The sequence below is a fragment of the Rhinopithecus roxellana genome, chromosome 17 (assembly GCF_007565055.1).
Source record: "Rhinopithecus roxellana isolate Shanxi Qingling chromosome 17, ASM756505v1, whole genome shotgun sequence".
Taxonomy (NCBI): domain Eukaryota; kingdom Metazoa; phylum Chordata; class Mammalia; order Primates; family Cercopithecidae; genus Rhinopithecus; species Rhinopithecus roxellana.
This window is the reverse complement of record NC_044565.1, coordinates 40,133,237-40,155,248: the sequence shown is the minus strand read 5'-3', so window position 1 is coordinate 40,155,248 and position 22,012 is coordinate 40,133,237. Positions and strand designations below refer to the sequence as shown.

Below are 22,012 nucleotides of genomic sequence, written 5' to 3'. Positions count from 1 at the left end.
ACCATTGACTGAAAGCAATCATACAGAACTCAGAACATTTCAAAATTAACAAAAAATGCCCTTAGAGAAATCAATTCTCAAAGTAAGTGTACTAAACTTCCTAAATCCACTCCTAGCTATGACAACCAAGGCCAGAGGCAAAGCTTTATGTTAGTCTCAACAAACTTTTTCATGGTCTTCAAAGTCTAGAATTTACGACCTCCTATGGTACTGTTAAATACAGAATCATGGACCAGGTGAATGATGCTATAATCTTAAGAGTCAAGATTTCGGCCGGGCGCGGTGGCTCAAGCCTGTAATCCCAGCACTTTGGGAGGCCGAGGCGGGTGGATCACGAGGTCAGGAGATCGAGACCCTCCTGGCTAACACGGTGAAACCCCGTCTCTACTAAAAATACAAAAAACTAGCCGGGCGAGGTGGCGGGCGCCTGTAGTCCCAGCTACTCGGAGGCTGAGGCGGGAGAATGGCGGGAACCCGGGAGGCGAAGCTTGCAGTGAGCCGAGATCAAGCCACTGCACTCCAGCCTGGGCGACAGAGCGAGACTCCTCCTCAAAAAAAAAAAAAAAAAAAAAAAAAAAAAAAAAAAAAAAAAAGAGTCAAGATTTCTAGTGCTTAACATGGACACAGTTAAAAAATCTCCTAGCGGTCGGCGCAGTGGTTCATGCTTGTAATCCCAGCAGTTTGAGAGGCCTAGGCGGGTGGATCACAAGGCCAGGAGTTCAAGACCAGCCTAACATGGTCTCTACTAAAACTACAAAAATTAGCAGGGTGTGGCGGCGTGCGCCTGTAATCCCAGCTACTCAGGAGGCTGAAGCAGGAGAATCGCTTGAATCCCGGGAGGTGGAGGTTGCAGTGAGCCGGTATCATGCCACCACACTCCAGTCTGGGCGACAGGATCAAAATTCTTTAAAAAAAAAAAAAATCTAACAGAGTTCTGGCCTGATATGCAGCGTTACTCAGGTTTGATTACATCTATTTTGGTGATTCAGGGGAACTGTTTTACCACTCTATTTCTAAACTGAATACATAAAGCTAGCATCCTAAAATGTTGTTATAATCGCATTTTTAAGTAATATATAAAAAATTAACACAGATCTATAGGTTTAAAAAAAAACTAATACTAGGAAGTCTCATTAAAAGATGAATTAACGGCCCTGGGCGCAGTGGCTCACGACTGTAATCTCAGCACTTTGGAAGGCTGAGGCAGGCAGATCACGAGGTCAGAAGGTGGAGACCACCCTGCCCAACATAGTGAAACCCCGTCTCTACTAAAAATACAAAAAAACTAGCCAGGCATGGTGGCAAGCACCTGTAATCCCAGCTACTTGGGAGGCTGAGGCAAGTGAATTGCTTGTACCTGGGAGGCAGAGGCTGCAGTGAGCTGAGATCACGCTACTGCACTCCAGCCTCAGCGACAGTGCAAGACTCTGTCTCCCAAAAAAAAAAAAAAAAAAAAGGCAGTATTTTTCAAAAGTTCTTATTTTAGGTAATCCCTGAGAAAGGCCTTAATAAACTTATCAATGATTTTTAAAGTCTTGGGTTTTTTTCCTCAAATACCTCCCATTTACTACATGAGTTGATCCCATCCTGTTTATAGCAGAGAAATTTGGTTATTTTATTTTTATTTATTTTTGAGACAGAGTCTCTTTCTGTTGCCCAGGCTGGAATGCAGTGGCCGGATCTCAGTTCACTGCAAGCTCCGCCTCCCAGGGTTACGCCATTCTCCTGCCTCAGCCTCCCGAGGAGCTGCGACTACAGGCACGCACCACCTGCCTGGCTAGTTTTTTGTATTATTTAGTAGAGACAGGGTTTCACCGTGTTAGCCAGGATGGTCTCGATCTCCTGACCTCATGATCCGCCCGCCTTGGCCTCCCAAAGTGCTGGGATTACAGGCTTGAGCCACCACGCCCGGCCTATTTGGTTATTTTAAAAGAGAAAACAGAGAGAAATAAAAGAGTAACTATAGAGGAAAGGCAAACCTATGTAAATTAAGCAAATGTTGCTCCACGATCAAACCACGAAGAAATCAATGTCTCAAATAAAATTTTCACTGAAAAGGCAGTCAGTGATGCTGGAATTAGTCGTGATAATTGTACAACGTTGAAATTATTCTAAAAGATACTAAACTGGCTGGTCGTGGTGGCTCATGCTCATAATCCCAGCACTTTGGGAGGCTGAGGCAGGAGGACTGCCCAAAGCCAGGAGTTCGAAACCAGCTCAGGCAACAGAGCGAGACCCTGTCTCCTCAAAAAAATTTAAAAACTAGCTAGGCATAGAGGCATGCACCTGCACTCCCAGCTACTTAGGATACTGAAGTTGAAGGATTACTGAAGCCCAGGAATTCAAGGCTACAATGAATCGTAACTGCGCCAGTGTACTCCTCCAGCCTGAGTGACAGAGGAAGACCCTGATTCAAAAATTTAAAAATAAGGCCAGGTGCGGTAGATCACGCCTGTAATTCCAGCACTTTGGGAGGCCAAGGCTGGCGGGTCACAAGGTCAAGAGATCGAGACCATCCTGGCCAACATGGTGAAACTCCACCTCTACTAAAAATACAAAAATCAGCTGGGCGTTGTGGTGCGCGCCTGTAGTCCCAGCTACTTGGGAAGGTAAGGCAGGAGTATCGCTTGAACCCAGGAGGCAGACGTTGCAGTTAGCTGAGATTGCGCCATTGCACTCTAGCCTAGCGACCAAGTGAGACTCCATCTCAAAAAAAAAAATTTAAAAAGCCTCATGTATATAATCTGTCTGATTATACCATATGTATATTTAACATAAATGCAGTGGTTTCTCTCCTTTCTACTTTTTTAAAGATAGGGTCCCACTCTGTCATGCAGAGGCATGATCATAGCTCACTGCAGCCTTAAACTCCTGGCTCAAGTGATCCTTTTGCCTCAGCCTCCCAAATAGCTGGGAATACAGGCATGTACCACTATGCCCAATTAATTTTTTTTCTCTTCTTTTGTAGAGATGAGCTCTTGCTATGTTGCCCAGCCTAGACTTGAACTCCCGGCTTCAAGTGGTCCTCTTGCCTTGGCTTCCAAAAATGCTGGGATTACAAGTGTGAGCCACTGTACCTGGCCCTTTCTATCATTTTCATAATCTTTTTCCCTATACTTAGAAAAAAACTTACACTAGGGCAATCTCATTTCACAGAATTACACATAATTATTCAGGATAAAGAATGCAACTAGCATGGCAAGGCACCGTGGCTCATGTCTGTAATCCCAGCACTTTGGAGGCCAAGGCAGGAGGATCACCTGAGGCCAAGAGTTCGAGACCAGCCTGGTCTCGATAAACCCCATAAACACAGATAAACCCCATCTCTTAAAGTAATAATAATAAAATAAAAATAAACTTAGCCAGGCACTGTGGTGAGTGCCTAGTGTCCAAGTTACTCAGGAGGCTGAGGTGGGTGGATCGTTTGAGCCCAGGAATTCAAGGTTACGATGACCTATGATCACACCACCGCACTCCAGCCTGGGAGACAGAGCAAGACCCTCTCAAGGGGGAAAAAAAAACTAGGCCGTTCCTCCTTTTTATTCTGAATTAATATTACTTATGTCCAATTACTGAACCTTTCACAATATTATCGGCTTTGATGGGGACAATAGGAAAGAGAGAAAGGAAGAGACAGACGGAGGGGCTCCAAGTTTCCATATCATTTAGAATACAGTAATTAGTTCAAAATGATTTAGAAGTAGTGCAATAGAGTAAGACCCGGATTCTAGGACTCTTCTCAGCAATATGCCCGATCAAATCTTTTAGCCTCTGTAGGCCAGTTGCTTCTTCTATAAAATAAAAGTGTTGAGTAGGTTTCTAAAGACACAGCTATCAAAATACTAACAGATGAGTTTTGAATCTTGTCCTTCTAAGAATTTTGGCCAAGTTGTGCCTCTTTAAAAAATATTAACTACAAATAAAAATCAAAGGCTTCAGAAAGGACAGCACAACAGTACAAAAAAGAGACTGGATGGACTATTTCCTCAAAGGAAAGTGGGATAAAAATCTCTAGTAAGCTTTATTACATTTAATTTGCTTTAAAATAACTGTGTGTATATACACACAAATTTATACATATATATAATTTTACAACATGTATGCTACCAAGTGTTTGATCTAGGACCATATGAAACAGTTGACCCAACTTACCACATTTAATTAAATCGCCATTAGGACAGAAACTAGAAATTTTAGAGCACTTGTAACAGATCGTTATTAACATAATAGAAACCTGGAAAACAACTACTATGAAAAGAAAATTTTAAAAGCACATATCTAATATATTATAGAATCTGGTATAAGGAGGTTACTCCTTTACTATATCTATGGGTATTTTTTGTTAGAATTTTCCTCAAAGACCTCACAAAACCATTGCTTTCAACCAAGTAGTAACATAAAATACTCAAGAAGAGTAATCACAAAGCACTTTAAAACAAAGTACAGGAGTGTAACTATGCCTACATTTAGAGATTACCATTTTTGAAAATAAGAAAGAACACTGATAATCAAGTTTATTTTAGAAGCAGCAGATTCAGTATTGCTTATAGTTCTGTATCATTAAGAAATTTTTAATTGAAAAAAATTTCTGTGAATTTCACATATCTAAGTCCCTAATGAAAACTATTTTCAGCATCTTTCAATTACCAAGTTAAGATACTAAAGCACCGTGTAGATGGTGTTTATGTAGATTAAATGTTTCAAGTTTGCCTGATGGGACTCTTTTGTTGAAAAAAGACTGAGATGACTTTTTCAGAATATTTAATATATTTATATCATGTAAGAGATTAATAGTTTCTATACTGGATGATCATAGGCTAAGATTTTTAGAAGACAGAGCACAATCTGACTTTAAATACTCTTTTTCCCCCTCCTAGAGCAGGAGTGAATGAAAGTTTATCAAAAAGCTTTAGAGGACAGGCGCTGTGACTCACGCCTGTAATCCCAGCACTTTGGGAGGCCAAGGTGGGCGGATCATGAGGCCAGGAGATCGAGACCATCCTGGCTAAAAGGGTGAAACCCCATCCATCTCTACTAAAAAATACAAAGAAAAAAATTAGCCAGGCATGGTGGCAGGCGCCTGTAGTCCCAGCTACTTGGGAGGCTGAGGCAGGAGAATGGTGTGAACCCAGGAGGTGGAGCTTGCAGTGAGCCAAGATCGCGCCACTGCATTCCAGCCTGGGCTACAGAGCAAGACTATCTCAAAACAAAACAAAACTTTAGAACAGTGAGGGAAGAAAGGAAAGAAAGGAGGACCGAAACTACAACTTGGAAGAGGGCCAAGTGGGTGACTTGAGAAACCAAGTGTGCCTGATTTAAAATATTCTTAAAAAGAATTCTAACAGGGAAAATATCTGCCCTCAAGCTATGTTTTCAAGTAAGTCTCCATTTGACCTGAAAATATCCCAGTAAAGGACTACTACTTTCCACACGAAGAAAGAGAAGTATAAAGGTTACAGAACAAGTAAGCTAGAGAAAAGAGGCAGATTAAAACCAACAACAAAAAAATGTAGTAGATTCTCTAACGGCCATAACTCTTCATTTCCCAGGATGCACAGGAAACAGAATGTGTAAGAAAAAAAATGAAATTTACACTTCTCCTCCCCCCAGAAATGGAGTCTACTTCACTACCCCTTTGAATCTGGGTTGCCCTTGTGAACTGCTTCAAGTAACAGAAAGCAGCACAATAGAATATGGCAGAATTATATTGTGACATCTCAAAGGCTGCATCTTAACTTACAAAAGAAAATACTATTATTTGAAACTACTAATTACAGATAATTTGCTAAGCTTTTCTCTTGAGGAAAGCAAATTCTGGTCTGCAGACTATTTCTAAGAATGAAATTTAAAATTCCACGTGTTTCCTTTCCCTCAACTATTATTTATTTATTTATTTATTTTATTTTATTTTATTTTTTTTTTTTTTTTTTTTTTTTTTTTTTTTGAGGCAGAGTCTCGATCTGTCGCCCAGGCTGGAGTGCAGTGGCAGGATCTCAGTTCACTGCAAGCTCTGCCTCTCAGGTTTACGCCATTCTCCTGCCTCAGCCTCCCGAGTAGCTGGGACTACAGGCGCCCGCCACCTCGCCCGGCTAGTTTTTTGTATTTTTCAGTAGAAACGGGGTTTCACCAGGTTAGCCAGGATGGTCTTGATCTCCTGACCTCGTGATCCGCCCATCTCAGCCTCCCAAAGTGCTGAGATTACAGGCTTGAGCCACTGCACCCGGCCAACTTTTATTAGAGTCATAAAATAAGCATAGATCTATACCAGTAAAATGTTTAGATCACTACCAGTTTACTTTCTGAGTTCAATGTATACATCTTTCCTTGATAGGATGAACTATATTGAGCAAATTTTCAGCACAAACTGCTAAAAAAATGTTCTGGAGAAACATTAAATAATTCTGGTGACAATAATGATTTTCTGCCAGCAAAAACTGTCTTCGTACTTATCAGTGAGAAACAGACTGCCAAGTTAAGACTTGGTATTACTTAAAATTCACAACACCTATTTTTACATACCTCAATAGTAGGGTGAGTATTATGCTTGTAAGCGGTATATAAGGGAAACTGAATTTGAAAAATTTTTGCCACACATAGTAAGAGTTTTTCCTTCTCATCTGTACTCCATAAACTAAAAGGATCAGAACTCTTTGAAGATTCCTCCTCAGTCAGATTACAAATTCTTGTAGAGTTTGATTTTTTTTCTATTGATTTTTGTCTTTCTGAACTTCCTTCATTACACTCTCTATCTATATTCAGTGGTTCTTCTGCTTGATTACTCTCATCTTGCCACGTGGAATCTATGTTAATAGTAGCACAATGTTTACAAAGCTGGTCCCGGAGCACTTGAACTTGGGCAATCACTAAGTTAATAAGTGCACACACTACTTGATTAAAAATCTCCAAATGCTTATATTCCTTGAAGCAGCATAGACATTGCCTATAAGAGAAAAAAAATTAATAAATTAGTAATAGAGCAGCAGCTATATTTTTTTAATAAAAAAAAACAAGCAAGCAAATACTAAGTTATTTCCAGATTTGCTTTTATTTTTTCCTTCCTGCTGTGGTACACCTTAATAATATAAAGATAGCATCGCAACAACAACTGATATTTTAGTTAGTATAAAGTCATCATGTTAGGTTTACAGCTATTATCTTCAGTTTTATGTATGGATTTGTCTGTCCTTCTATACAAGGAACTATTTAAAAACAAGAATTGTGGCATTTTGTTTCTCCAGTATCAAGTACTCAATATATGTTGAGCAAGTTATTAGGAAATTGGCTATAACAAAATACCTTACTAATAAAGCCAGCTTTTTAATATAAGGAATTTTGTTGTCAACTAATAAAACAGCCGCATTTTAAAGTTAATGTCCTTGAAGGCTACTTGGGAGGGGTGCTCTGACACTATCTGGTAAATCAAAAGTGTTTAGGCACAAAACACACACACTCTTTCTCTCCCCAGCTCCTGTAAAATATACACATATATAAAAAACAGGATCGGCCGGGCGCGGTGTGGCTCACGCCTGTAATCCCAGCACTTTGGAAGGTCCAGGCAGGTGGATCACTTCAGGTCAGGAGTTCGAAACCAGCCTGATCAACATGATGAAACCCTGTCTCTACTAAAAATACAAAAAAAATTAGCCGGGTATGGTTGTGGGCACCTGTAATCCCAGTTACTTGGGAGGCTTAGGTAGGAGAATCACTTGAACCCGGGAGGCGGAGGCTGTAGTGACCAAGATTACACCACTGCACTCCAGCCTGGGCAACAAGGCCAAAACACATTCTTAAAAAAAAAAAGTATTACAAACAAATCCAGTTCTCCTTAGACATGTTCAGTTAGTAGCACAATGCCTGGCATATGTAGATAATTAAAAGGATCTCAGCCAGGTGCGGTGGCTCACACCTGTAATCCCAACACTCTGGGAGACCAAGGTGGGAGGATCACTTAAGTCCAGGAGCTCAAGACAAGCCAGGGCAATATAATGAGGCCTATCTCTACAAAAAATAAAAATAAAAGAATTAGCTAGGCATCGTGGCTTGTGCCTGCAGTCCCAGCTATTCGAGAGGCTTGAGCCTGGGCGGCTGAGACAGCAGTGAGCCCTGATCATGCCTGAGTGACAGAGCGAAATCATGTTATCAAAATAAGGCAGGGAATGGTCTGGTGAATCAATAGGTAATTCATACACACACAAGTACCTGGTTCTAATACTTGTATCCAATGACAGACGACAGCTAAGCAACTATAATCTATAATCTGCACCTAGTAATAGCATCAAATCAAAACATCTATATTGCAGTCTGAATAGATCACCAACGCCCTGTATGATCCTGTGGAAATAATTTTATTTCTCCAAGCACGAATTTGAAGTACAGCCACAAATTACTTGATACTCTTCTGTGTAGATGGAACTCACTTCTAGTGAATAGAATGTGGTAGAAGTGACAATGTGTGACATCTGAGACTAGGTCATAAAAGACACTGTGACTTCTGCCTTGCTCTCTTTTGGATCACTTACTCTAGGGAAAGCCACCTATCATGGAAAAACACTCAAGCAGCCCAAAGAGGAGTTTACAAGAGGAAGTACCAAGACCTCCCATTAACAACCAGCACTGAGGCCGGGTGAGGTGGTTCACGCCTGTAATCCCAGCACTCTGGGAGGCTGAGATGGTGGAACACCTGAAGTCAGGAGTTCGAGATCAGCCTGGCCAACATGGTGAAACCCCGTCTCTACCAAAAATATAAAAATTAGCTAGGTGTGGTGGTGGGCACCTATAATCCCAACTACTCGGGATGCTGAGGCAGGAGATCGTGCCACTGCACTCCAGTCTGGGTGACAAAGCAAGATTCTGTCTCAAAAAATAAAAAAAAAAACAACCAGCACTAACCTGATCACTAACTAAAGCAAGCCAACTTGGAAGTATATCCTCCAGCCCCATATGAGCCTTTACATGACTATCACCTGGCCAATATCCTGACTAAAACATTATGAGAAACCTAACCCAGAACCAAACAGCTAAAGGACTCCCAAATTCCTGTCCCATTGAAACTTTGAGCATAATAAATGTTTACTGCTGTTTTAAGATACAGTACTACAGGCCGGGCGCGGTGGCTCAAGCCTGTAATCCCAGCACTTTGGGAGGCCCAGACGGGCGGATCACGAGGTCAGGAGATCGAGACCACCCTGGCTAACACGGTGAAACCCCGTCTCTACTAAAATATACAAAAAAACTAGCCGGGCGAGGTGGCGGGCACCTGTAGTCCCAGCTACACGGGAGGCTGAGGCAGGAGAATGGCGTAAACCCCGGGAGGCGGAGCTTGTAGTGAGCTGAGATCCTGCCACTGCACTCCAGCCTGGGCCACAGAGCGAGACTCCGTCTCAAAAAAAAAAAAAAAAAAAGATACAGTACTACTTTTCGAGCATTTCTGTCACACAGAAATATATCATTATATAAATATATATAAATAATGCATCGTATCTTTTTTATCTGTGGCAAAATGAAAGGGTTTTTATTTTTACCTCTAAAACCGCTCCAGCTTTACAATTCTATAATATCACAACTCTCACAAGAAGAAAAATAAACATATTTCTCCTCCAATTCTTCTGATTAACAGCTTCTTCCTCTGATGTTTAGGAAAAATCAGGTTTAAAGTAAGAGGTCAGGCTGGGTGTGGTGGCTCACGCCTGTAATCCCAGCACTTTGGGAGGCTGAGGCAGACAGATCACTTAAGGTCAGGAGTTTGAGACCAGCCTGGCCAACATGGTGAAACCTCATCTCTACTAAAAATAAAAAAATTAGATGGGCATGGTGGTCCACCTGTAATCCCAGATACTAAGGAGGCTGAGGCAGGAAAGTCACTTGAACTTGGGAGGCGGAGGTTGCAGCGAGCCGAGATGGCACCCCTGCACTCCAGCCCGGGCGACAGAGTGAGACCCTCTCTCTCAAAAAACATACAAAACCAAAGTGAGAGGTCATATAAACTTGAGTGTCGGGCGGGTGCACTGTCTCAGCCTGTAATCCCAGCACTTTGGGAAGCCAAAGTGGGCACATCACTAGAGGCCAGGAGTTCGAGACCGGCCTGGCCAATATAGCAAAACCTCGTCTCTACTAAAAATACAAAAATTAGCTGGGCGTGGTGACAAACACCTGTAATCCCACCTACTCAGGAGGTTGAGGCACAAGAATTGTCTGAACCCGGGAGGCGGAAGTTGCAGTGAGCCAAGATTGCACCACTGCACTCCAGCCTGGGTGATAGAGGGAGACTGTCTCAAAAAACATAAAAAAACTTAGAAAAATCAGGTTCAAAGAGGTCAGGCTGGGTGTGGTGGCTCATGCCTGTAAGCACTTTGGGAGGCTGAGTGAGGCAGGCAGATCATTTACTAAAAATGGAATCTGAAATCCCAGAAAACGATCTTGAAGTCAGATTTGGATGGAGAAAGCCAAAGATTCAGCCAAATTTACTTTTAAAATAAGTGTTAGGGCCAGGTGCGGTGGTTCTTGCCTGTAATGCCAGCACTTTGGGAGGCCAAGGCAGGTGGATCACTTGAGGTCAGGAGTTTGAGACCAGCCTGGCCAACATCGTGAAACCCCGTCTCTACTAAAAACACAAAAATTAGCTAGGTGTGGTGGCGGGTGCCTGTAATTCCAGCTACTCGGGAGGCAGAGACAGGAGAATTGCTTGAACTCAGGAAGTGGAGGCTGCAGTGAGCCAAGACTGCGCCACTGCACTCCAGCCTGGGTGACAGAGCAAGACTCTGTCTCTAAAATAAATAAAATTAAATAAAATAAATAAAATAAAACAAAAAAATAAAATAATAAAACAAAACAAAATTAAAATAAAATAAAAATGTTAGAAAATGAGCATTAAACTGCTTGGTAATGGACCTAAGAAACTGATGATCTTCAAAGACAAAAATTATGTCAACAAAGTAACAAAAGAAACCGGGTCTGGGTCCTTCCAGACCCAAAATAAACAAGTTCAAAAAGAGTTGTGAGTCTAATGGGGGAACACACACGTACACAAATGTATTTTTTAAATAATTGTATATTACGTAAATAATATTTTTATTTCTATTACATTCAATTCTGAGAAGTCTAGGCATGTGAATTCTCAATACAGCATTTCCCTCTGTATATCAATGGTTTCCAACCTTTTTGGCACCAGGGACCCATTTTGTGGAAGACGATTTCTCCCAGGACCCAGAGGACTTTGGGATGATTCAAGCACATTACATTTATTGTGCATGTTATAGTATCATACTGTAATATATAATGAAATAATTATACAACTCATCATAATGTAACATTAGTGGGAGCCCTGAGCTTGTTTTCCTACAACTAGATGGTACCATCTAGGGGTGACAGGAGACAGCAATAGATCATCAAGCATTATATTTTTTTTTTTTTTTTTTTTTTTTGAGACGGAGTCTCGCTCTGTCGCCCAGGCTGGAGTGCAGTGGCCAGATCTCAGCTCACTGCAAGCTCCGCCTGCCGGGTTTACGCCATTCCCCTGCCTCAGCCTCCCGAGTAGCTGGGACTACAGGCGCCCGCCACCTCGCCTGGCTAGTTTTTTTTTTTTTTGTATTTTTTAGTAGAGATGGGGTTTCACTGTGTTAGCCAGGATGGTCTCGATCTCCTGACCTCGTGATCCACCCGTCTGGGCCTCCCAAAGTGCTGGGATTACAGGCTTGAGCCAGCACGCCCGGCCTCAAGCATTATATTCTCATGAGGAATGTGCAACCTAGATTCCTCACATGCACAGTTCACAACAGGATTTACGCTCCTGTGAGAATCTGATGCTGCCACTGATCTGACAGGAGGTGGAGTTCAGGTGGTAATGTGAGCAGTGGGGAATGGCTGTAAATACAGATGATGCTTCACTCACTCATCTGCCCTTCACCTCCTGCTGAGTGGCCCGGTTCCTAATTGGGTACCAGTGTGTGGCCCAGGGGCTGGAGACCCTTGCTGTACATTGTATCCATAATGCAAGGCAGAAAGGTATTTTAAATAAAAACATCACTTTCAGTCAAAACCAGCTTGAATTTTTTTTAGCTACAAGCTTCATGAAAACCAGCTTGATTTTACACATAAACTTACTTATTCTCTATTCCAAATCCTACTACAAATATACTAAAGAACACTCTAGAAAAATAGAAATAATGAAACAGAAGATGACAGCTATCAACATACTTTGAGTGACAGAAAAGGGAAAAATAGTAATTCAGAGTGAAAGAAATAAAGTTCTTTTTTTTGGAGGGGGGTGTTTTCACGGGTTTTTGTTTTGTTTATTTCAAATACTGAGAAAGTCCTTTGGGCTCTGTGGAGTTCCCCATGCTCATGGCTCCTTTCTCCCACACTCACTGATCCCCACAGCAAATCTATTTCAAGGACAGTACTTTTTAAAATGATTAACGTTGAGTTCTCAACTAGCTCTGCAGAACCAGAGGAGCTGTTTGCATCTGTCTGTGCACATGGAGTTTCTTTCATCTGACACCAGGTCTCCAACCACACTGAAACAAGACATTTATCTACAGAGCTCAACTAGAACTCCTCTTCATTAGTCTACCCCACTTCCTTCCCCTCACATCTACCCCACACCAGCCACGTGGTTAAGAAGGATAGTCAGGAATGTTTTTTTTTTTAACCAACTCCAAGCCCTAATTCATATTCCTCCATATCTCCCACCCCCACCCCCAGAATTTCATTGAGATTTCTCCCAATTGTTATTTGGAAAAAAGGTTAAAAAAAAAAAAAGGTTCAAGGTCTTGGTGCTCAGCCCAAGGGGCGCCACGTGCCGGGGACACCAACGGGCAAGGGCTGCTGGCTCTCCAGCCCGCACCCGAGCCACCTCCTGACCCCTGGCTGCAAAAGCAAGAAGGGACAGGAGCCAGCACAGGACCCGGGTGTGGGGGGGGGGGGGGGGGGTGGGGCAGCATCTCAGGATCTGGAGGAGCCCCAGGCAGCATTATTCAACTTGGCCACCCGCAAGCTTGCTGGTGACGAGCGAGGACTTTCTCTGGGGCAGATCCTGTGGGGTGGGGATGTGGTCACCAGTCACCAGGTTCTTGTCTGGTCCTGTACGTGGCAGCTGCTTATTCTTCATCTCAGCTTTGGCCATGTTGTAGCCTCCTGAGTCAAAGTACTTTTACCCTTTCTGGAGTCTCTTCATGAGGAAGTCAGAGCCTCCAGGCTTTTGTCCTATTGGGTATTTGGCCTTTAGCTTTGCCTCTTCAGCTCTCTTAGGGAGAATACCTTCTTTTTCCTGCGTGTCCCACTTCTCCTCGCCGATCTCCTCCGCAGGGTTCTCTTCTTGTTTCTGGGACATGGCGGGACCGGGACTGTGGAGTGTAGGGGGCCCGGGAAGGCAACTGGAGAGAGGGGAAGGGGGAGGGGAAAGGGGGACAACCTGCGCTGCTGCTTTGGCTCCTGCCACTCGAAAGGAATAAAGTTCTAACTAGCTATGAAAGAGATTTACAAAGAAAAAGAAAAATCAACCCCACAGGTCAAGGCTGCAGTGAGCTAGACTATGCCACTGCACTCCAGCCCAGTGACAGATTGAGACCCTGTCTGAAAAAAAAAAAAAAGAAAAGAAAGAAAAAAACTGAAAGCAAGATAAGTGAAATATATGACTTAAATGGTAAACCTCCTCAAGTACCTTTCCTATCTGGTACCCCAACCACTAGACTAACATATCTCAAAGCCAAAGATTGAAAGATACCTCTTTTAAATGTCTTTTTGTAGCTCTTTACAAGTTTCTTTCACTCTGAGTTACTATTTGTCCCTTTTCTGTCATCCAAACTACGCTGATAGTTGTCATCTTTCGTCCCATGCTTTCTGTCCTAGAGTGTTCTTAGTTTAGTGTATTTGTGGTGGGGTTTGGAATAGAAAAAGCCCATTTAGCCCCAACAAGAAAGCCTACTCACCATTTAACCATCATACAGTGGTAGCCAACATCTGAGATGCCCTGACCACAGAGACCTTCAAATTCACTGTTTAGTACTCCTCTCAAAACCATGAAAGAATAACAATAAGATTTGCAAGAAAAATTTTATCTGCCTTTGGATCACCAAAAGCAGATAAAAACAGGAAGGGCGACGCGGTGGCTCATGCCTGTAATCCCAACACTTTGGGAGGCGAGGCGGGCAGATAACCTGAGGTCAGAAGTTTGAGACCAGCCTGACCAACATGCAGAAACCCTGTCTCTACTAAAAACACAAAATCATCTGGGCATGGTGGCACATGCCTGTAATCCCAGCTACTCGGGAGGCTGAGGCAGGAGAACCACCTGAACCCAGAAGGCAGAGGTTGCAGTGAGCCAAGATCATGCTATTGCACTCCAGCCTGAGCAACAAGAGTGAAACTCTGTCTCAAAAAAAAAAAACAAAAGAAAAAAGAAAGGAAAAGGAAAGAAAAGAAATTTAGAAGAAACAGGTAAAACACAAAAAGAAAAAAAAAGATTTTAGCTGTAATTTATATCCTGAGAGATATAAGATAATAGATTACTGAAATAAGAATGAAATGTTATGAAAATATAAATTCAGATTACGAAACAGCATTTTTTGGTCAGTGAGCCAAAATAACAATAACAAAATTCAGAGCACTGTAATGTACAGTCATATACATGTACAGACATGTACAGACAAATACATGTCATATACCTTTTTGTATATACATCATTTACAATTTAAAAACCAATTAAAATTATAGCAATTTGTAAAATTCAACAAAAGGTCCGCAAAAGGGAAAAATGAAATCTCCCACAAAATAGAAAAAAAATAATAATGGAGAGAAAAGACTTGGAGCAGTGGCTCACATCTGTAATCCCAGCACTTTAGGAGGCTAAGGTGGGATGACTGCTTGAACCCAGGAGTTCAACACTAACCTGAGCAACATCGCGAGACCTCCTCTCTACGATAAAAAAATATATTAGCTGAGTATAATGGCATATGCCTGTGGTCCCAGGTACTTGGGAGGCTGAGGTAGGAGAATCACTTGAGCCCAGGAAGTTGAGGCCACAGTAAGCCATAATCACGCCACTGCACTCCAACCTTAGCAACACAGCAATCCCATCTCAAAAAAAAAAAAAAAAAGGATGAATATGAAAAGGAAGTAATCAAGAAGGGTACAATATCTCACTAATATAGTTCCAGGAAGTAAGAGCAATAAATATGGAATTAAGGAAATTATGAAATAAAATTTTCACAACCAAAAGGCCCACCAAAACAGATAGAAAATTGCTGAAGCTGAGGAGGGATACAGATCCTAAAAGCTTTCAGGGAGGGTGATAAAGAGTATCAAGGAGGCCGGGCGTGGTGGCTCATGCCTGTAAACCCAGCACTTTGGGAGTCTGAGGCAGGCGGATCACAAGGTCAGGAGATAGAGACCATCCTGGCCAACATGACAAAACCCCAACTCTACTAAAAATACAAAAATTAGCTGGGTGTGGTGGCATGTGCCTGTAGTTCAAGATACTCAGGAGGCTGAGGCAGGAGAATTGCTTGAACCTGGAAGGCGGAAGTTGCAGTGAGCCAAGATCACGCCATTGCACTCCAGCCTGGCAACAGCCTGTCTTAAAAAAAATTTAAAAAGTAAAAAATAAAATAAAAAAAGAGGCCAAGTGCAGTGGCTCACGCCTGTAATCCCAGCACTTTGGGAGGCCAAGGTGGGTGGATTGCCTGAGCTCAGGAGTTCGAGACCAGCCCAGAAAACATGGTGAAATCCCGTCTCTACTAAAATACAAAAGAAATTAGCCAGGCGTGGCAGCGTGCGCCTGTAGTCCCAGCTATTCGGGAGGCTGAGGCAGGAGAAATGCTTGGACCCAGGAGGAGGAGGTTGCAGTGAGCCAAGATCACGTCACTGCACTCCAGCCCTCCAGCCTGGGCTACAGAGTGAGACTCCGTCTCCACAAAAATAAATAAATAAATAATTTTAAAAAACAAAAGAGTATCAAGGAAAAGCATAGAAATCAAAAGGGCTACTGCTTCTCCAAAGCAATACTGGAACCTAGAATACAATGGATCAATACTACCGAAATTCTGCAAGCAATTTTCCACCTATAATTCTGTATCCAATAAGACCTATCAGGAAGTATAAGGGTAGGATAGACATTTCAGGTCTGGAAGGTCTAATAAACATTTGTCTCCCCATGTATCCTCTCTCAGAAAAGATGTCCTCCACAACAGGGAAGTAAACTAAAAAGATGACAAAATGGAATCCAGGAAACTTGGAGATCCAAGAAAGGAGATGTTACCAGAGGAGGGTGCCCAGGTTCTTGGCGCTTTGACCAAAGAATAGGACAAAAGCACAAAGTGAGCAAAGAATAAAGCAAAAAAGCAGAGATTTATTGAAAATCAAAGTATACTCCACAGGGTGGGAACAGTCAGAGCAAGGGGGGTCAAGGACCCAGTTACAGAATTTTCTGGGGTTTAAATACCCTCTAGAGGTTTCCTATTGGTTACTTGGTGTACACCCTACCTAAATGAAGTAGTGGCCCATGATCAGTCTGAAGTTACAAAGTTACACCCTATGCCAACATCTGATGGATTGTGGAAAGTGACCAGTCAGAGGCTGAAGTTACAAAGCTTATACTCCTATGCAGATGAAGATTTGGCCTGCCACCAGCGTAATTAGTTGCAGGAGGGAACCAATCAATGGTAATTTCAATTTTTCACCTGCCACACAGAAAACTGTGGGGAGGATGCAAAGTGGGTAGCCCCTGGTCCTTTTGTTACTCAGGCATGGAATCTTAGGGTTTTCCTTTTGATTTAATTCTAGAAAGTCAGCGTGAATTGGCCTCAGATTCCCTGCCTCCAGACCCTAAAGTTCTCCTGCCTCAGAGACAAACAAAATGAATTATAAGGATGAGATGTGAAGGGAAGGTAGTTTAGTAATTCTAGAAAGTAATCAATACTCTAGGGTTATGACCGGGGTGGGGGGATAATGCATAGTTTATGAGCGTTTGAGAAGAATTAAGTGATCCACACACAGAAAATTAACTGAATGAAAAAAAACAGTAAACCAAGAAAGAAAGAACATGCAAGATATAAAATCAACTAGGGAACTTTTTTGGCTCATTGCTGAGCAACATTTTTGTTTTTAGAACTACCCTAAGAACAGATGTAACTATAGTGAGAAAATTGGAGAGGGTAAAAGAAGAAAATCCTTATATATCATAAATGGAAGTTAACAGGTTACACCTAAAATTGATGAAGCAACAGCAATATGTAAGAAGAGTATTTCAGAATACTGTATAGAGGTTAATATCAAAACCAGCCTGGCGCAGTGGCTCACACCTGTAATCACAGCACTTTGGGAGGCCAAGGCGGGCAGATTATGAGGTCAGGAGATCTAGACCATCCTGGCTAACATGGTGAAACCTCATCTCTACTAAAAATACAAAAAATTAAGTAGGCGTGGTGGCGGGCGCCTGTAGTCCCAGCTACTTAGGAGGCTGAGGCAGGAGAATGGCATGAACCCGGGAGTCAGAGCTTGCAGTGAGCTGAGATCACGCCACTGCATTCCAACCTGGGAGACAGAGTGAGACTGACTCAAAAAAAAAAAAAAAAACCAACCAACATCTGAAAAAGGTGAAAACAGAAAGGAGGGTGAGGAGACGGGGGACACAGGGACTTTTTTATTATAGGCATTTCCCTGCCAACTAATTTTTTTTTTAAAACTCTGTATTACTTATGTTGGTACACCAATATCATACATATCCTTCCACCATCTGAGCTTATCTTATTTTCTTCTCAGTCTTATTCCTGCCTGCTAAAAGTATGTAAGTAGAATTATATGCTGCCCACCTAAATAAAATGCACTTATGTTTTTGAAATGCAATGATAAAAATTTCTAAATGCCTCATATAAAATATGTAGCTTTAATTTTAAAATTAATACTAAGTAAACATTCATGAGGAATCCACATGTCAAAATAAAATTCTTTGCAGGTTAGGTTTTAGAATTCCATCTAGCAACAAATATTCCAATGGGTCTAATACCATTTCCCTAGCCCAGTTCTGCTGAAAGCATGAAAGGACTATTACTCTACAGTATTCAACCTCACCAAAAACTGTTTTATGTATCAGCTAATTTATGAAAAGCACTACTTTAAACAGTGGTCAATATCAATAATCCATTGGTCAAACAAATTTCTTGATGCCAATATAAAAGGCCAAGCCTTAAAGAGTGAACCACATATGTGTATGCTGGCCAGGCATGGTGGCCCACGCCTGTAATCCCAGAACTTTGGGAGGCCACAAGCTTGCAGTGAGCCGAGATCACACCACTGTACTCCAGCCTGGGCAACAGCGAGACTCTGTCTCAAAAAAAAAAAAAAAAAAAAGGTGAACCACATACATTTAACCTATTTAAAAGCAATGGCTTCTAAAACTATTCTAAAAAATAAAATTTATTAGAACAATGAAAACACAGAAGTAAAAGCTTCAAAGACTAAGCACAAATGACAAGTATAAAATGTACTACTTTTGGCTTGGAAACCTGACAGAGAACTTCACCCTGGCTGGCATCCAGAGTTCTTATACAGAAGAAATTCCTGAAATAAAGTTAAAAAGTTGATAGGCAGGAGACAATAAAGAGCTTTAAATATCTGCTAAGGAATATGGAATTTCCAAGATATAAACCTAACTCCATTTTGTAGTAAGCTTAAAACAAGCAAAAAAAAAAAAAAAAAAAAAAAATTCAACACTTACAACATGAAGAATTATGTATGCTCTGTGGTATCGGAGCTTCTGTCATACATGATACTCCTTTGCAGATCTGTATATGCCCTTTCCCTAATTTAGTCTTCAATTTATTCTCCTATTCCTTTCTCTTCCCATTTTCTGAGTTAGTTTTCCTCCTATTCCATTCCCAATCATTAAATTAACAAAATGATGATAATCTGGTAAACAAACACGTTATTAACCTCCCTAATCTTTTTTTTTGGGGGGGAGGGGGACAGCAAGTAGAATGTATTGGTGGGTATTAAGAGGTGGCAGCACAGTGGAAGCCCTCATGAGTGCAGGGCCAGCCACTTGTCCAGAGGGCCACGACTGGGGATGTACTTGAACCCACAGCCATCTGGGATGAGCCGCTTCTCAGCCACCATGTCTTCAAATTCATTGGCATTGAACTTGGTGAAGCCCCACTTCTTTGAGATGTGGATTTTCTGGCAGCTGGGGAACTTGAACTTGGCCCTGCGCAGGGCCTCTATCACATGCTCCTTGTTCTGCAGCTTGGTGCAGGTGGACATAACTTGGCCAGCGTGAACCCTGGATATAGTGCCCTGGGGCTTTCCAAAGGCACCTCGCATGCCTGTTTGGAGCCTACATTGGGATAGTGCAAGGTCAGAAACATGAACATACATCTGAAAGGCCTGTCTCCAAGGTCCCTTAGAGCAACCCATACAACAAACAGGCTGCATACACTACCAAGGAAGCTGCTGTTTGCAGCGACTGCACACTGGGGCCCCCATAAGGAAGGGAACTCAGTTGGCTTAATTGGCTGCAGGACCTCCGTCATCTTATAGCCAAAGTAGAGACAGCTATATGACTGTTAAACAGCACTTAAAAATGATGACACAGATAATACTTGATCACAGAGACTGACCACAGTTAACTGTACCTGAAATATCAGACCATAAAGTATACATATAGTAAAACCACATTTTTGTAAAATTTAAAACTGTACTGATCACAATCTCTCACACCATGGATATACACAAAAAGTTACAAGTTGTTGCTCTGAATTGTGGCATGTTTTTGTATTTAACTTCGATTCTCTAGTTTATCAAAGTTTCTTTTTTTTCCCTACAATGACTGTATCATTTAAATAAGAGAAAAAATAGTATAAAATACTAAAATCTTTTTTTTTTTTGGGACAGAGTCTTGCTCTATCCCCCAGGCTGGAGTACAGTGGCGTGATCTCAGCTCACTGCAACCTCTGCCTCCCAAGTTCAAATGATTCTCCTGCCTCAGGCTCCCGAGTAGCTGGGGTTACCCATGAGCACCACCACACCTGGCTAATTTTTGTATTTTCAGTAGAGACGGGGTTTCACCATGTTGACCAGGCTGGTTTCGAACTCCTGAACTCAAGTGATCCACCTCCCTGGGCCTCCTGAAGTGCTGGGATTACAGGCATGAGCCATTACCCTGGGCCAAAAATCTTTATAATGCTTATAAATATTATTTATTTATATATTGTTAACATACTTTTTTTTTTTCTTTTTTGAGATGGAGTCTCACTCTATTGCCCAGGCTGGAATGCAGTGGCACAAATCTCGGCTCACTGCAACCTCCGCCTCTGGGTTCAAATGATTCTGATGCCTCAGCCTCCCGAGTAGCTGGGATTACTGGTACACACCACCACCCCTGGCTAATTTTGTATTTTTATTAGAGATGGGGTTTCACCATGTTGGTCAGGCTGGTCTTTAACTCCTGACCTCAGGTGATCCACTCATGTTGGCCTCTCAAAGTGCTGGGATTACACACATAAGCAACCACACGTGGCCTACTATACTATTTTTGAAGTGAACATTCTCCATTACCTATATTGTAGTTAATATACTACAAAAACAATTTATGACCACTGATAATCTTACGAAAGCTTTTTTTCTTCAGGAAACTTATAAATAACATGTTGTATGAAATATCATGGGTTTATCAGCATGCTAAGGTTCACTTATGGACTCACCTGGTCCACGGCCCCCAAGTTAATAATGCCTTTTGGAGATTATACATGCTTTATTAGTACCTATTTATCCCTAATGAGAACCACAATCTTAATCTAGGGAACAATATTTTCTGAAGCTCAAGAAAATAATTTAGGGGAGGAAGAGAGGGAGATGAGAATAGACAAAAAGTTTCACTACACAGCACTGTGATCTAACTATTTTTACCTGTTCTCCCTTCTATCAGCACGAACAATTAAGAGTACAACATTCCACTTTTATTACTACGAGCTAACAACTGTTCACACTTATTGACAGGTGAACAAAATTACAAATTATTCAATGTTCTCCAGCTTTACATCTTTTAATTTGTATTTCATTTTCCAGAACAAATTTTAACAAATTTAATTAAAATAGGTGTTTAAGTCCTTTTAGCAAATACAGAGCTAAGCACTTTGTTTCCTTACAATGTCATTAAGACAGTAGTAGCTTTATTACTATTATTCTATTTCCACCAATGAGGAAGTGAGAGTTTATACTAATCTGTCATAATCACTTGTTCACAGGTGCTAAAGCAGGACTAGAATCCTTGTCTATCTAGAGCCAAGGTCACTGTTTTTTTTTTTTTTTTTTTTTTTAAAACAGAGATGGGATCTCGCCCTGTAGCCCAGGCAGGTCTCAAACTCCTAGGCTCAAGTGATCCTCCGCCTCACAGCCTCTCAAAGAGAGAGGCATGAGCCACCACACCTGGCCAGGCCACACTTAATCACTACATTCTAGGGCAACACGAGATAAACCACAGGCTCTCTATGGTTTGGAGGCAAACACTTCGATATTCTGATAAGATCTAATAATTACTGCCTAAAACTGCACATATGAAAACCTCCTTTATAATTTAATTGCCATCCACAGACTCTTGGTTAAAAATTCATAATACAGGGATTAAAAATAAGCTAGAATACAAGTGTATTAGGAATGGGAAAATATAACTCCCACCCCATCTCCACCAATAACTAGTGATGAGATTTTAGGAAAATGATTTTGTTTCTCTGGACTTCATTCTATTCAGTGGCAAACTTACAGATCCTGAAATCAGAAGTGTAGATTTTTTTTTCCTAGTATAACATGTTGCCACCTAGCTGTAGTTACGATAATTAAAACTCAGATGCAACATTTCTCAGCAAATCACTGTGGACTATTAAAGTTCACCTTCAATCATAAACATATTAGTATTATGTAATATTCATCTATTCCATCCATAATGCAACAGCAACCACTGCTAAACTTACTGAAATTCAGTGAGACTGAAAAAGAAATGCCAATAATGATGGTATAAAATGTTTAC

General features: G+C 41.5%; 2 protein-coding genes, 1 non-coding gene and 1 pseudogene across 9 annotated transcripts in view; all 4 read right to left on the bottom strand.

The window, feature by feature from the left end:
- USP34 (ubiquitin specific peptidase 34) overlaps positions 1 to 22,012 on the bottom strand; it is a 291,125-nt gene that overhangs the window by 213,203 nt on the left and 55,910 nt on the right. For all 7 annotated transcript variants that reach the window (XR_004054451.1, XR_004054449.1, XM_030921651.1 and 4 more), the window contains exon 3: positions 6,520 to 6,940. Coding sequence is in view for 5 of the 7 variants with exons in the window: in XM_030921651.1 (XP_030777511.1) it covers positions 6,520 to 6,940 (421 nt within the window). In the remaining 2 variants the exon portion in view is untranslated. The remainder of the gene's footprint in view (positions 1 to 6,519; positions 6,941 to 22,012) is intronic.
- On the bottom strand, positions 12,968 to 13,517 carry LOC104673392 (annotated as a pseudogene).
- On the bottom strand, positions 18,782 to 19,520 carry LOC115894292 (60S ribosomal protein L10-like). Its single transcript, XM_030921356.1, has 2 exons — positions 19,414 to 19,520; positions 18,782 to 19,324 (listed from the first exon to the last, which is right to left on the bottom strand). Exons 1-2 carry the CDS (start codon positions 19,518 to 19,520, stop codon positions 19,012 to 19,014), a joined length of 420 nt encoding a protein of 139 aa, XP_030777216.1. The 3' UTR covers positions 18,782 to 19,011.
- On the bottom strand, positions 19,373 to 19,508 carry LOC115894432. The gene has a single exon (XR_004054552.1). It is a non-coding gene; the product is annotated as a small nucleolar RNA SNORA70 (small nucleolar RNA).